General features: G+C 41.5%; 1 protein-coding gene across 1 annotated transcript in view; it reads left to right on the forward strand.

Annotated features, from left to right (window-relative positions):
* ARFGEF3 (ARFGEF family member 3) overlaps positions 1-16,967 on the forward strand; it is a 186,102-nt gene that overhangs the window by 160,437 nt on the left and 8,698 nt on the right. The window contains exons 30-33 of the mRNA XM_029224180.1: positions 78-180; positions 410-541; positions 2,538-2,659; positions 15,026-16,244. Coding sequence (XP_029080013.1) covers positions 78-180; positions 410-541; positions 2,538-2,659; positions 15,026-16,244 — 1,576 coding nt within the window. The remainder of the gene's footprint in view (positions 1-77; positions 181-409; positions 542-2,537; positions 2,660-15,025; positions 16,245-16,967) is intronic.

Here is a 16,967-nt window from a genome sequence, read left to right on the forward strand (position 1 = left end):
GTCTGGAAGGACCTACCTACCTTTTGTGACAATAAAATACATGAATTCAAGACTTCTTTCCTTTTTTCTCCTGGCAGGTACGTCCTCGTGACAGCGGGCCCCGTGTTCACGGAGGAGATGTGGAGGCTGGCTTGCTGTGCCCTGCAGGACGCCTTCTCGGCCACGCTCAAGCCAGTGAAGGTAAGTCACTCAGAGGAGAGACCAGGGCACCTCCAGCCTTCCTGGTGATCCTCAAGTTGGGTCGCCTGGATTCCGCCTCCCTCCTTGTAGAAGGCGGTCTCACTTGGTGGGAACAAGGTAGCTGGATCAGTACTTTGTCCCAGACACAGTGACAGTGGCAGATCAAAGACAGGGCCTGGAGCCATGAACTCAGGTGCACCCAGTGAACGACTGCTGTGTTTCTCCCCAGGATCTGCTGGGCTGCTTCCACAGCGGCACCGAGAGCTTCAGCGGGGAAGGCTGCCAGGTGAGGGTGGCGGCTCCATCCTCCTCCCCCAGTGCTGAGGCCGAGTACTGGCGCATCCGAGCCATGGCTCAGCAGGTAAGGATGGGGTTTTGGATCCCAGGGTCTCTGGAAGCTTGAGATATTGCTAGGGGTCGTTTCTGAAGGCCGTGCATCACCACACTGCCTTTCATTCCTTTAGGGACATATGTGTCCTGGCTCTGAGCTCTAGCCAGTGCTGTTCTTTTCCAGAAATCACTTGAACCTAGTCAACAGCATCATGGTCCTCTCACCATTTCTAGCTTGTTGCATCCTGCAATACCCTGATCAAATAGGGTCCTTTTCCACCCGGCCGCTGCACTCCACACATAACTTGACTTGCACTACTTATGTTATAAATAGTTACTGAAATACTATTGTTAATGCTAGACTATGAGTGTCTAAAAATGGTAAACTTATTTTTTTTCCTGTATCTCCCATACACAGCAAAGAGCTTAACATTTACAAGTTGTTTAGAGTTGAATGTTAACTAACCAGTAAAATTAAGATGTACTTACCGTGCAGGAATCACCATGTACCAATGACTTTTTCTTCTGACACATGGCAGAAGTCACAAAAGTTGGTTGTAAGCTGATGAGCCAGGAGCAGAGAACATATTCTGTATATTGGTAGTCCTAGAGCAGGGCAGATGGAAGGCACTTATTAAATATTTCTTGAATCAATGAATCACTAAATTACAGAAGTCCTTAACAGAATTTCCCCTTAGCACACTGATAACCCAGGATTCCCTATCAACAAAAAGAACTCAGTCACGTTCACCCTATTAGTCGAGAAGTTTCCTGCCAGGTCTGGCTTCTGAAGCGCTTTCCCCAGCTCTCCTCAGAGAGTGGGACAAGAACCTCCCACCTTCAATTGCTCACATCTGCTGAGCACATTCCTAACATCCCGGACACGGGTTCTGGCCAGGAACCATAACAGAGAAAGCAAGAGGGTGGTCCTCCTCTGAAGGGGTGGCCTAAGTAGAAAGCCTTCACAGCTGACTAGATGAGGAATTTCCCCATGTGCATCCAGCAATCTTTCCACCCACAGCAAGAATATGAGAATGGAATCCTGTTCTGAAATAGTCAGTGGAGAAGAACCGCAGAAAACAGTTAGTGAATCTTTCATTTCTTCATATTACTTTCTTCTTCAGTCCCAAACCTTCTCCCATATTTACACTTCAGATAACCCAGTATTCAGTGATCTGATAATTTAACAAGATTTGGAAAGAAAAAATTCCTTAAGAATACTCAGGTTTCCAAAGGGAAGTAGTGAAGGTATATTAAATAATGTCAAATGAAATCATTTGGATCAGAATCCGAGAAGTGGCTACTGTTTTCTAAGTCACTTCTCCTATTGGCTGTTAATAGAGCAGCATGGCCACAGCAGCAGCCCCAATTAGTTTCCTGTTCCTGCGTGGTTTAGAATATGTACCACACGGACGTCTAAAGCAGAGAAGACCTCTTACAAACATAGCCCCTTTTTATTTACTCTTAACAACATTAAATGTCAGTCCTTGCTGTTTGGAGTGTAATGACTTGTCACGTGGCAGAAGCAATAGTGTTATTACTATTCGTGCCAGCAGCTAACTTTTATTGAGTACTTACTCTTCTGTTCTAATGCTTTGCATATGTCAGTACACACATATTAATTCATTTAATTCTCTCAACAAACATACCAGTAGGAAATCACTACCAACCTCATTTTTTTTTTTTTTTTCTTCTTATTTTGCGGTACGCGGGCCTCTCACTGTTGTGGCCTATCCTGTTGCGGAGCACAGGCTCCGGACGCGCAGGCTCAGCGTCCACGGCTCACGAGCCTAGCCGCTCCGCGGCATGTGGGATCATCCCGGACCGGGGCACAAACCGATGTCCCCTGCATCGGCAGGCGGACTCTCAATCACTGCGCCACCAGGGAAGCCCTACCAACCTCATTTTAAAGGTGAAAAAATGAGTAGAAAGAGTGAGCCACTTGCCGAAGGCCATCCAGCTGATCCCTGGCAGAGGCAGGTCGAGGATGGTGGCGCTCTGACCTGTACCTTTGTATATGTGTGCAGGTGTTTATGTTGGACACCCAGAGCTCCCCAAAGACTCCAAACAACTTTGATCATGCTCAGTCCTGTCAGCTCATTATTGAACTGCCTCCTGATGAGAAGCCAAATGGACACACCAAGAAAAGGTAAGCAGCTAAGCGCTTATAAATAGGACAGTTCATTTATCCCCAGCTCCTGCTCACTGTAATTCAAGCTTCAGCCAAGAATACTGAAAATGGTTGTCGAGTCACTTAGCAAAAACTTGCTAGCATTTTAACCAAATTTCCCGCATTTCACATGTGTTCGTTTGCTAGGGCTGCCATAACAAAGTACACAGACTGGGTGGCTTAAACAACAGGCAATTAATTTCTCACAGCTCCAGAGCCCAGAAGTCCAAGATCAGGGTGTCAGCCATGTTGGATTCTTCTGAGGCCTCCCTCCTTGGCTTCTAGATGAATGTCCGTTCCCTGTGTCTTTGCATGGTCTTTCCTCTGTATATGTCTTTGTGCAGATTTCCTCCTCTTAGGAGGACACCAGTCATATTGGATTAAGGCCCATCCTAATGCCCTCATTAACCCAATTATTTCTTTAAAGACCCTTTTTCCAAGTATGCATTCTGTGATACTATGGATTAGGACTTCCATGTATGAATTTGCCGGGGGTGGGGCACAACTCACTGTATCTATAGCATAATCCTTTTTAAAAAAATAATATGAGGTCTGATTCATATTGTTTCAGTGAGAAATAACATCATTAACTTCTCATGAGCAGTACAGCTGTTAGGATACAGAAAGCTCAGTGCATGCCACAGGAAACTTGCTCTTTTTAAATACTATCATCCTGCCAAAAAAAACATTGTTCCTAGAGTTTAAGATGAAGCCAGTGACTGAAAGTTCCCATTTTAAAACTTCTGACACACTAACTAATAATAATGATGATAAGTATTTGAGTTCAATAGATGAAGTACAGGGAGTAGGTAATCCACTTTCACTTGTGCATGAGGAAACATTCAGGGAGACTGTGAAGCAGGGGAGCTGGAATCAAAGCCAGGTCTAGCTGAGCACAATGCCTGTGTCCTTTACCATTTCCATGTTAGGGAGAGAGTGTGAATTTTCCAAAAGTTACCAGGTAGCATAGCAGCTTGATTAATAGACCTATTTGGGTGAAATTTCTAGGTGCTAACTTTTTTTAGTCAAGTGTGTGTGGTACATACAGAAGACTATGTGGAATGTTCAAAGGTTATCAAGCATGAATAAAAAGTGAAATAACTCTGAACCTGCCACTGCACTTCAGAAGTAGAACTTTACCGATATCCCACGTATTCCTCCCAGTTCTGTGCCCTGCTTCCCTCCACTGCCGATCACGCAAAAGTGTTGGGCATTTTTATCTATTCTGCATACCAATGATTGTGCATTCCTTTCCACAGCTTTAAGTGTTGATCTACTTTCAAATTTCAGTTCTTTTCTTACCTGTTTTCCTTTTTTTATATATTTCTAGTCCCTTCAGCCAATTATTCCTACTAAAACAATTTTTGAAGTAAAAGGAGAAAAAGGGGAAGAGGAATAATAAGCTGAATTCACATTATAAATAAAACACAGGAAAAATAGGATCACCTAATATTCCTATGTTACTGGTTTAACGGTTTTAAAAGGTTAAAATTTAAAAATTTATCGCCATGGTTCCTCAGTTTACTTAGTACTTTCAATAGACAATTACCCCCTCAATGAAATTCAGTAAAACAGGAAAAGCACAAATTCTTTAGTAGAAGCCACTATGCCTTAAAACATCCTCTAAAAATTCTTTAAGTATTTTGCATTGTTGGATTTGACTCATTCACAGGGGCAATCCTTAGCACAGAAAGTAGGAGAAGATGAGTTAGACGTAAGAAAAGTTTGTGCATCTGCTGGTTAGGTGCGTCCTCAGAGGTCCACATTAAAATCACCCATGGGGAAAAAAAGACTGGAACTAAAACCAGATTGCAACATTTAAGTAAAGAGAAATCTGGGTTTGCTTGTTTGTTTTAACATCTGTATTGGAGTATAATTGCTTTACAATGGTGTGTTACTTTCTGCTTTATAACAAAGTGAATCAGTTATACATATGTTCCCATATCTCTTCCCTCTTGCGTCTCCCTCCCTATCCCACCCCTCTAGGTGGTCACAAGCACTGAGCTGATCTCCCTGTGCTATGTGGCTGCTTCCCACTAGCTAGCTATTTTACCTTTGGTAGTGTATATATGTCCATTGCCACTGTCTCACTTTGTCACAGCTTACCCTTCTCCCTCCCCATATCCTAATGAAACTTAAAAGCTTTTGCACAGCAAAGGACACCATAAACAAGACCAAAAGGGAACCCTCAGAATGGGAGAAAATATTTGCAAGTGAAGCAACTGACAAAGGATTAAGCTCCAAACTTTACAAGCAGCTCATGCAGCTCAATATCAAAAAAACAAACAACCCAATCCAAAAATGGGCAGAAGACCTAAATAGACATTTCTCCAAAGAAGATATACAGACTGCCAACACACACATGAAAGGATGCTCAACATCGTTAGAGAAATGCAAATCAGAACTACAATGAGATATCATCTCACACCAGTCAGAATGGCCATCATCAAAAAATCTAGAAACAATAAGTGCTGGAGAGGGTGTGGAGAAAAGGGAACCCTCTTGCACTGTTGGTGGGAATGTAAATTGATACAGCCACTATGGAGAACAGTATGGAGGTTTCTTAAAAATCTAAAAATAGAACTACCATACGACCCAGCAATCCCACTACTGGGCACATACCCAGAGAAAACCATAATTCAAAAAGAGTCATGTACCACCGTGTTCACTGCAGTTCTATTTACAGTAGCCAGGACATGGAAGCAACCTAAGTGTCCATCAACAGATGACTTCTGAAGGTTGTGCTTCCTACTTCAGGAGTCCAGGCTGCCAGCAGGATGGGGTTGAAGTGTCAGAGCCACTGCTCAAGGAGACCATTTCTTCCAGGCACCTGCACTCAGAACTAATCTGGTTTTTGTTATTTTGGTTTGTTTTGAATGCTTCTCTCAGCATACGTTTGCCCTGGGACAAGAAGATGAGAAAGGCACTGCCCTGCCCCTTGAAGATTTATGGTATAGTGGGGAGGCCAGCCCAGTGATAAGTGACAGGATTTCCCTTCTTAGTTAGGGTCCTGCAGTTGTGGACATGAAGCACTAGACCAAATTGGTGGCTTTCACAGCCTGCTTCTTCAAGAGTGCATATTCAGGTCTCCTAATACCTCAAATTGGGAGGGGTTGGGGAGTTACCATTTAATGGGTTCAGAGTTTCTGTTTGTGATGATGAAAAAGTTCTAGAAATAGATAGTAGTGATGGTTACACAACACTGTGCATGTACTTAATGCTACTGAATTGAACTTTTAAAAATCGTTAAAATGGTAATATCAGGTTATATATATTTTACCACAAAAAAGTTGCTTAAGTGATATGTTAGAAGGGGTTACTGTTTGTGAGTGACAGCTCTTTGTACATATTCCATTTTTGCTGAAAGTACGATGTTTTCTTTGAGATACCACTACACAAAGGTCAAGGTCAACCTTTAAAAAATGTATGGGAGGATTTTTGTTCTTTTTTGCTAGTTAAAAATTTTTTCTCCTAGTTTTTTAAATTCATGGTCTTAAAAAATGGTACAAATGAACTTATTTACAAAACAGAAATAGAGTCACAGATGTAGAAAACAAACTAATGGTTACCGGGGGGGAAAGGGAGGGAGGAGAGAGAGATTGGGATTGACATATACACACTACTATATATAAAATAAATAACTAATAAGGACCTACTGTATAGCACAGGGAACTCAATACTCTGTAATGGCCTATATGGGAAAAGAATCTTAAAAGGAGATATAGGTATATATGTAATATGTATGAGATATAGTAACTGATGCACTTTGCTGTACACCTGAAACTAACATGACATTGTAAATCAACTATACTCCAATAAAAAAAATTTTTTTAAGTATTAATGTAACAGTTGGACTTTTGAAATCAGTAGTATGAATGAGTTGTAATTTTGTCATTATCCAGTTATGGGAATTAGTTTGCAACATCATGGCATAAGCTATTTTCGTGAAATTCTAAGAGCAGTGAAAAGAATGGGAAACCATAAACCCAAAACCACATTGGTGGATTAAAATGTTGCAGTTGGAATTGAGAGTGTTTTCTTAGTACAGGAATCCAGCCAAACAAAAGGGGCTGGATCACCAAAATGTGAGCATTCACTTCTAATGTTGCCTTATCAGGGCTGTGCCCTCATTGATTAGGAAGTTGTCATGACTGGCGGGTTGCACCTGCTTCTCAACCAGGAGATCTGGCCAGATGCCTAGGGAGCATTCACCCTCTCCCACCTCCCCAAATGCACATCCAAGGCCCACAAACAAGTCCCACGTCTGTGCTGGCAGAAAAGGATGCAGAAAGGAATTAGCCTGTGCTGAGTGAATGCTGTTTTCTCTCCTAGGTTTGTTTTAGAAGGCTGCAAATTAAATTACCAATTTCTTTCATTTCTTTCTTATTAGCCCCATAATACCTCTAAAGTTAAAAAACTCTTCGGTGTTTAGACCTTCTCTATCTCCCACACTGGAAGCACTAAAGCTTTTATACATATGTACCTAAAGCATTAACATTTTTAATCCTGGAAAACTAGTTTGGTGCCTATAAACCAACTTCAATAAGATTCTAAAAGCTTTGGGTTTGAAGATGGTGGAGTAGAAGGACATGAGCTCACTCCTTCTTATGAGAAAACCAAAATCACAACTAACTGCTGAACAAAGCACTGACAAATAAATGCTGGAACCTACCAAAAAAGAAGCCACAATGAGACAGTACGAGGGGCACAATCGTGATAAAATCAAACCCCATACACACCAGGTGGGCAGCCCACAAACTGAAAAACAATTATACCACAGAAGTTCTCGCACAGGAATGAAAGGTCTGAGGCCCACATCAGGCTCCCCTGCCTGGGGGTCTGGAGGAGGAGCCCCCAGAGAATCTGGCTTTGAAGGCCAGCGGGGTTTGATCACAGGACTTCCACAGGAGTGGGGGAGACAGAAACTCCACTCTTGGAGGATGCACACAGGGCTCATGCACAGTACCCAGGGAAAAAAGCAGAGACCTCATAAGAGACTGGCCAGACTTACCTGCTAGTATCAGAGGGTCTTCTGCAGAGTTGGGGGTGGGGGGTGGCTGTGGTTCACTGCAGGGACAAGGACACTGGTGGCGGCAGTTCTGGTGAATATTCATTGGCGTGAGCACTCTTGGAGGCTGCCATTTTCTCACCAAGACCTGGCCCCACCCAACAGTCTGTAGGCTCCAGTGCTGGGATGCCTCAGGCCAAACAACCAACAGGGAAGGAACACAGCCCCACCCATCAGCAGGCAGGCTGCTTAAAGTCTTCCTGAATAAATAGCTGCCCAATAAACACACCCCCTGACATGGCTCTGCTCACCAGAGGGAAAAGATCCAGCTCCACCCACCAGTGGACAGGTACCAGTCCCTCCCACCAGGAAGCCTGCACAGGTCTCTTAGACAGCCTCATCCACCAGGGGGCAGACAGCAGAAGCAAGAAGGACTACAACCCTGCAGCCTGTGGAATGGAAACTGCAATCACAGAAAATCAGACAGAATGATACGTCAGAGGAATATGTCCCAGATGAAAGAACAAGATAAAAACCCCAGAAGAACAACTAAGTGAAGTGGAGCTAGTCAATCTGCCTAAAAAAGAATTCAGAGTAATGATAGTAAAGATGTCCAAGATCTTGAAAAAAAGAATAGAGGCACAGATTGAGTAGATACAAGAAACAAAGACCTAGAAGAACTAAAGAACAAACAAACAATATAATAACTGAATTGAAAAATACACTAGAAGGACTCAATAGTAGAATAACTGAGGCAGAAGAACAGATAAGTGAGCTGGAATACAGAATGATAGAAATCACTGCTGTGGAACAGAATAAAGAAAAAAGAATGAAAAGAAAGGAGGACAGCCTAAGAGACCTGTGGGTCAACATTAAATACACCAAATTCACATTATAGGGGCCCCAGAAGGAGAAGAGAAAGGACCTAAGAAAATATTTGAAGAGATAAGCTAAACACTTCCCTAACATGGGAAAAGAAACAGTCACCCAAGTCCAGAAAATGCAGAGTCCCAGGCAGGATAAACCCAAGGAGGAACACACTGAGACACACAGTAATCAAACTGACAAAAATTAAAGATAAAGAAAAAATATTAAAAGCAGCAAGGGAAAAGAAACAACCTACAAGGGAATTCCCATAAGGTTATCAGCTGATTTCTCAGCAGAAACTCTGCAGGCCAGAAGGGAGTGGGATTATATATTTAAAGTGATGGAAGGGAAAAACCTACAACCAAGAGTATTCTACCCAGCGAGGCTCTCATTCAGATTTGGCAGAGAAATCAAAAGCTTTACAGACAAGCAAAAGCTAAGAGAATTCAGCACCACCAGACCAGCTTTGCAACAAATGCTAAAGGAACTTCTCTAAGCAGAAAAGAAAAAGCCACAATTAGAAACAAGAAAATTATGAATGGAAAAGTTCACTGGTAAAGGCAAACGTACAGTAAAAATAGGAAATAATCTGCACACAAATACGATATGAAAACCAGCAATTGTGAGGAGATCACAAATGCAGGATATTGGAAATGCATTTGAAATTAAAAGAACAGCAACTTAAAACAATCTTGCTTTTATATAGACTTCTATATCAAAAACCTCATGGTAACTGCAAACCGAAAATCTACAATAGATACACTAAAAAGAAAAAGTAATCCAAACACAACACTAAAGTTAGTCATCAAATCACAAGAGAAGAGAACAAAAGAGGAAGGGAAGAAAAAGCACCTACAAAAACAAATTCAAAACAATTAAAATGGCAATAAGAATATACATATCAATAATTACTTTAAATGTAAACGAATTAAATGCTCCAAAAGACACAGACTGGCTGAATGGATACAAAAACAACACGTGTATATATGCTGTCTACAGGAGACCCACTTCAGATCTAGGAACACATAGAGATTGAAAGTAAGTGAATGGCAAAATGTATTCTGTGCAAATGGAAATCAAAAGAAAGCTGGAGTAGCAATATTTATATAAGACAAAATAGACTTTAAAGATTGTTACAAGAAACAAAGAAGGACACTACATAATGATCAAGGGATCAACCCAAGAAGATATAACAATGGCAAATATATATGTACCCAACATAGTATCCGCATTATATATTGAGGTGCTCCTAACAGCCATAAAAGAGAAATCAACAGTAACATAATAATAGTGGGGGACTTTAACATCCCACTTACATCAATGGACAGATCATCCAGACAGAAAATAAATAAGGAAACACAGGCTTTAAATGACACATTAAACCACAAGGATTTAACTGATATTTATAGAGCATTCCATCCAAAAGCAGCAGAATACACATTCTTTTCAAGTGCACATGGAACATTCTCCAGGATTGATCACATGCTGGGCCACAAAGCGAGGCTTGGTAAATTTAAGAAAATTGAAATCATATCAAGCATCTTTTCTGACCGCAATGCTATGAGATTAGAAATCAACTACAAGAAAAAAACTAAAAGACACAAACACATAGAGGCTAAACAATATGCTACTAAGCAACGAATGGATCACTGAAGAAATCAAATAGGAAATCAAAAAAGACCTAGAGATGAATGAAAATGAAAGCATGATAATCTAAAACCTACGGGATGCAGCAAAACAAGTTCTAACAGGGAAGTTTATAGCAATACAATCTTACGTCAGGAAACAAGAAAAATCTCAAATAACCTAACCTTACACGTAAAGCAACTAGAGAAACAAGAACAAAAAACCCCCAAAGTTAGTAGAAGGAAAGACACCATAAACATCAGAGCAGAAACAAATGAGATACAGACAAAGGAAACAATAAAAACATCAATGAAACTAAAAGCTGGTTCTTTGAGAAGATAAAAAAATTTGATAAACCTTTAGCCAGACTCATCAAGGAAGAGAGGGAAGAGAGCTCAATTAGAAATGAGAATGGAGAAGTTACAACAGATACCACAGAAATACAAAGGACCATAAGAGACTATTATAAGCAACTATATGCCAATAAAATGGAAAACCTGGAAGAAATGGACAAATTCTTAGAAAGGTACAATCTCCCAAGACTGAACCAGGAAGAAATAGAAAATATGAAAAGACCAATCACAAGTACTGAAATTAAAACTGTGATTTAAAAACTCCCAACAAAATACCAGGGCCAGATGGCTTCACAGGTGAATTCTACCAAACATTTAGAGAAGAGCTAACACCCATCGTTCTCAAACTCTACCAAAAAATTGCAGAGGAAGGAACACTCCCAAACTCATTTTATGAGGCCACCATCACACTGATACGAAAACCAGACAAAGATACAACAAAAAAAAAAAGAAAGAAAATTAAAGGTCAGTATCACTGATGACGTAGATGCAAAAATCCTCCACAAAATACTAGCACACCAAATCCAACAATACATTAAAAAGATCATACACCACGATCAAGTGGGATTTATCCCAGGGATACAACGGTTTTTCAATATCCACAAATCAATCAGTGTGATACACCACATCAACAAATTGGAGAATAAAAACTATATAATCATCTCAATAGATGCAGAAAAAGATTTTGACAAAATTCAATACCCATTTATGATTTTAAAAATCTCCAGAAAGTGGGCACAGAGGGAACATACCTCAACATAATAAAGGCCATATATGACGAACCTACTGCTAAAATCATACCCAACAGTGAAAAACTGAAAGCATTTCCTGTAAGATCAGGACAAGGATGTCCACTCTCATCACTTTTATTCAACTTTTTTTTTTTTTTGCGGTACGCAGGCCTCTCACTGTTGTGGCCTCTCCCACTGCGGAGCACAGGCTCCAGACGCGCAGGCTCAGCGGCCGTGGCTCACGGGCCCAGCTGCTCCGCGGCATGTGGGATCTTCCCAAACCGGGGCACAAACCCGTGTCCCCTGCATCAGCAGACAGACTCTTAACCACTGTGCCACCAGGGAAGCCCTATTCAACATAATTTTGGAAGTCCTAGCCACAGCAATCAGAGAAGAAAAAGAAATAAAGGGAATCCAAATTGGAAAAAAGTAAAACTGCCACTGATTGCAGATAACATGACACTATACATAGAAAGTCTTAAAGATACCAGAAAACTACTAGAGCTCATCGATGAAATTGGTAAAGTTGCAGGATACAAAATAAATACAGAGAAATCTGTTGCATTTCTGTACACTAACAGCAAACGGTCAGAAAGCAAAATTAAAGGAACAATCCCACTTACCATCACATCAAAAAGAATAAAATACCTAGGAATAAACCTACCTAAGAAGGCAAAGGACCTGTACTCTGAAAACTATGACACTGATGAAAGAAATTGAAGATGACACAAACAGTTGGAAAGATATACCATGTTCTTGGATTGGAAGAATCAATAGTGTCAAAATAACTATACTACCCAAGGCAATCTACAGATTCAGTGCAATCCCTATCAGATTACCAATGGCATTTTTCATAAGACTAGAACAAAAACATTTAAAATTTGTATAGACACACAACAGACCCCAAATAGCCAAAGCAATCTTTTTTTAAAAATTTTTTTATTTATTCATTTATTCAATTTTTGGCTGCATTGGGTATTCGCTGCTGCACGCAGGTTTTCTCTAGTTGCTGAGAGCAGGGACTAATATTCGTTGCACTGCGCAGGCTTCTCTTTGCGGTGGCTTCTCTTGTTGCAGAGCACGGGCTCTAGGCACGTGGGCTTCAGTAGTTGTGGCTCGCGGGCTCTAGAGCACAGGCTCAGTAGTTGTGGCACACGGACTTAGTTGCTTCACAGCATGTGGGATCTTCCCAGACCAGGGCTCGAACCTGTGTCCCCTGCATTGGCAGGAGGATTCTTAACCACTGCACCACCAGGGAAGCCCCAAAGCAATCTTGAGAAAGATAAACAGAGCTGGAGGAATCAGGCTCCCAGACTATACTACAAAGCTACAGTCATCAAAACAGTATGGTACTGGCACAAAAACAGAAATATAGATCAACGGAACAGGATAGAAAGCCCAGAAACAAACCCACACAACTGTAGTCAATTAATCTACAACAAAGGAGGCAAGACTATATAATTGAGAAAAGACAATCTCTTCAAGAAATGGTGCTGGGGAAACTGGACAGCTACATGTAAAAAAATGAAATTAGAACATTCTTTAACACCATACACAAAATAAAGACCTAAATCTAAGACCAGATATTATAAAACTCTTAGAGGAAGATACAGGCAGAACACTCTTTGACAGAAATTGCAGCAATATCTTTTTCATTCCGTCTCCTACAATAATGGAAATGAAATGAAAAATAAACAAATGGGACCTAATTAAGCTCAAAAGATTTTGCACAGCAAAGGAAACCATAAACAAAAGGACAACCCACAGAATGGGAGAAAATATTTGCAAACAATGCGACCAACAAGGGATTAATCTCCAAAATTTACAAACAGCACATGCGGCTCAATATTGAAAAAAACAAACAACCCAATCATAAAATGGGCAGAACACCTAAACAGACATTTCTCCAAAGAAGACATACAGATGACCAGGAAGCACATGAAAAGGTGCTCAAGATCTCTAATTAGAGAAATGCAAATCAAGACTACAATAAGATATCACCTCACACCCTTCAGAATGGCCATTATCAAAAAGTCTACAGACAATAAATGCTGGAGAGGGTGTGGAGAAAAGGGAACCCTCCTACATTGTTGGTGGGAATGTAAATTGGTACAGCCACTATGGAGAACAGTATGGATGTTCCTTAAGAAAGTGAAAACAGAGCTATGATCCAGCAATATGATCCAGCAATCCCACTCCTGGGCATATATCCAGGGAAAAATGGTTCAAAAGGATACATGCACCCCATTGTTCATTGCAGCATTGTTTACAATAGCCAAGACATGGAAACATTCATCTGTGCGTTGACAGATGAATGGATAAAGAAGATGTGGTACGTATATACAATGGAATATTACTCAGCCATTAAAAAGAATGAAATAATACCATTTGCAGCAACACGGATGGACCTGGAGATTATCATACTAAGTGAGGTGAGTCAGACAAAGAAAGACAAATATCATATGATATCGCTTATATGCGGAATCCAGAAAAAATGATACAAACAAACTTATTTACAAAGCAGGGACAGACTCACAGATTTAGTGAATGAACTTATGGTTACCAGAGGGGAAGTATGGAGGGGAGGGATAGATTGGGAATTTGGGATTGACTGGTACACACTGCTATATTTAAAATAGATAACAAACAAGGACCTACTGTGTAACACAGGGAAGGAACTCTGCTCAATACTCTGTAATAACCTAAATGGGAAAAGAATTTGAAAAAGAATAGATACATGTATATGTATAACTGAATCACTCTCTGTACACCTGAAACTAACACAACATTGTTAATCAACTATACTCTAAATTTAAAAACAAAATCTCTCCAGGTATTCTCATAGCTAGGTGTCTTAGCAGAGTTGACACACTTGACAGTTGTAGTCAGAATTCCTATATTTGGAATGTGCAGACCAGTAACTACTTCCTTCTTCCTCTGTCTTCCCCCAAGCCTATATGGAATATTGCTTTTGTCTGGGTATGTTATACAACGTGCTGTCACATCCTGACTTTGTACTTTCAGAGGCTATCCTTGCACAAGATAAAATGATGCAACCAGTTAAAGAATAACGTGGAATCTTGCAATTAGCTATTTCTTGGATTCCCTAGATAACTAGCAGAAGAGAGATTTTAAGCTCTTAAGCCTATCTTAGTGAAATAAAGACTTCATTCCTAGATATGCAGGAAAAAGTGAAACTGGGGAAACAAAATGAACTCAAATGTCCAAGCATAATGTTAATTATTATATTTTAATTTTTCTGTTTATTAAAAATTCCTCAGCCATCACTTAAAAAAATAGTAAAAGCATTGGGTTTAAGGAAAAATGGCAAAGGGTTGGGAAAAGGCCAATTAAAATTACTATAACTCAACAGAAATTGTTACTTTCTTGATTTGTTTTATTACTCATAACTATGAAAGAAAACAGGTCATACAACATAATTGTGTCTACGTTAAAGATTTTTTAATAAAATTGTTCTATTTGTTTCCTAAGTCTTGTTGAGAATCGTTAACTCAATATCATAATATTAATTCTATAGCTCCCAGATTTTAAAAGTGTCAGGAATTCCATTAATCATGATTAAAACTGTCACCTTGTAATGCCCCAAGAAATTTGTCCTTTTTGAAGAAAGACATTAAAATACAAGTAGTTTAGTTTGTAATTTTGCCTAGTCATTCTGTTTGTGTAAGGTCTGAATTGCTTTAAGGTAACTCATATGAGGCAGCTGGCTACTAATCAATGCCTTTCTTTTCATTTGAAGTGTTTCCTTCAGGGAAATTGTGGTGAGTCTACTATCCCATCAAGTGTTACTCCAGAACTTATATGATATCTTGTTAGAAGAGTTTGTCAAAGGCCCCTCTCCCGGGGAGGAGAAGATCCAAGTGCCAGAAACCAAGCTGGCTGGCTTCCTCAGATACATCTCCATGCAGAACTTGGCCGTCATCTTTGACCTGCTGTTGGACTCCTACAGGACGGCCAGAGAGTTTGACACCAGCCCTGGGTTGAAGTGCCTGCTGAAGAAAGTGTCTGGCATCGGGGGCGCCGCCAACCTCTACCGCCAGTCTGCCATGAGTTTTAACATTTATTTCCACGCACTGATCTGTGCTGTTCTCAGCAACCAAGAAGCCATCACTGCTGAGCAAGTGAAGAAGGTCCTTTCTGAGGACGGTGAGAGGAGCACAGATTCCTCCCAGCAGTGTTCATCAGAAGATGAAGACATTTTTGAGGAGACCGCCCAGGTGAGCCCCCCTAGAGGCAAGGAGAAGAGGCAGTGGAGGGCTCGGATGCCCTCCCTCAGTGTCCAGCCCATCAGCAACGCGGACTGGGTGTGGCTGGTCAAGAGGCTTCACAAGCTGTGCATGGAGCTGTGTAATAACTACATCCAGATGCACTTGGACCTGGAAAACAGTATGGAGGAGGCACCGATCTTCAAGAGCGACCCTTTCTTCATCCTTCCCTCCTTCCAGTCGGGGTCATCCACCCCGTCCACTGGGGGCTTCTCGGGGAAAGACACACCTTCCGAGGATGACCGCAGTCAGACCCGCGATCACGCGGGCGAGCCGCCGAGCCTGAGGGGGACCAGCGGGGAAATGCTGCTGCTGCCCCCGAGCCCCAAGGTAGAGAAGAAGGACCCCAGCCGCAAGAAGGAGTGGTGGGAGAACGCCGGCAACAAAATCTACACAATGGCAGCTGACAAGACCATCTCAAAGCTGATGACCGAGTACAAGAAGAGGAAACAACAGCATAACCTGCCCACCTTCCCCAAAGAGGTCAAGGTGGAGAAGAAGGGAGAGCCACTGGGGCCCAGGGGCCAAGGCTCCCCGCTGCTCCAGCGGCCCCAGCACCTGATGGACCAGGGGCAGATGCGACACTCCTTCAGCGCTGGCCCCGAGCTGCTGCGCCAGGAGAAGAGGCCCCGCTCGGGCTCCACCGGCAGCTCCCGGAGTGTCTCCGCAAGAGACGCCGAAGCCCAGATCCAGGTGGGTACCCGCCCCCCACCGGAGGATGCAAGGGTCCACAGCCGGCCATGCAGGAGAGAAGCTGGGTACCAGTGACACACCTGTGCCCCTCAGGGAGCACTCAGACGCGTTATGATCCTCCACAGTCAGGGGACTGCCTGCCCCAAGACATAGGATCCATCAGTGTATCCTTGTGAAACTGAAATTGTATTCTCATATAATTTCAGGAATTGTTTCTATAGGTTATAACAGATACTACTGAGAATTAGGAACCCACCTGTGTAAATGAGATGACGCCAAAGCTTAGAAAATGGATGGACTTAAACCCAGGACTCAATTAATCATTTGAAGATAGCCCTGAAGCAATTCTGTAGTTATGAAGAATTATGTAAAGGGAAAAGGCAAAGTGCATATTATGTGGTTATTCCAATGAATTGTTTTCCTAGCCCGTCCTGAGCACATAAAAATTCTCATTTTCAGAGTGTTCCTATTCCTTTATATAATTAATATTTGCAATTCTATGGTACCTCCCAAAAATGAGCTTGAGAAGTAAAGAAGAGGGGCACTGTTTCATTCAATTTAAGAAACGATGAGATGGGAAAAGATAGAAGGATCTAAACTCATGGAGAGCCCTTTAAAAGCCATCTGGACGTTTATTAAGTTGTAGATTCCTGTTGCAGGCATAGTAAGATAGGAGCTCTTGGGCCCTAGGATTCTATGGACCTATACAGGAATGTATTCTTA

This window comes from Monodon monoceros, unplaced genomic scaffold (genome assembly GCF_005190385.1).
Source record: "Monodon monoceros isolate NGI ecotype Baffin Bay Population unplaced genomic scaffold, NGI_Narwhal_1 Super_Scaffold_15, whole genome shotgun sequence".
NCBI lineage: Eukaryota > Metazoa > Chordata > Mammalia > Artiodactyla > Monodontidae > Monodon > Monodon monoceros.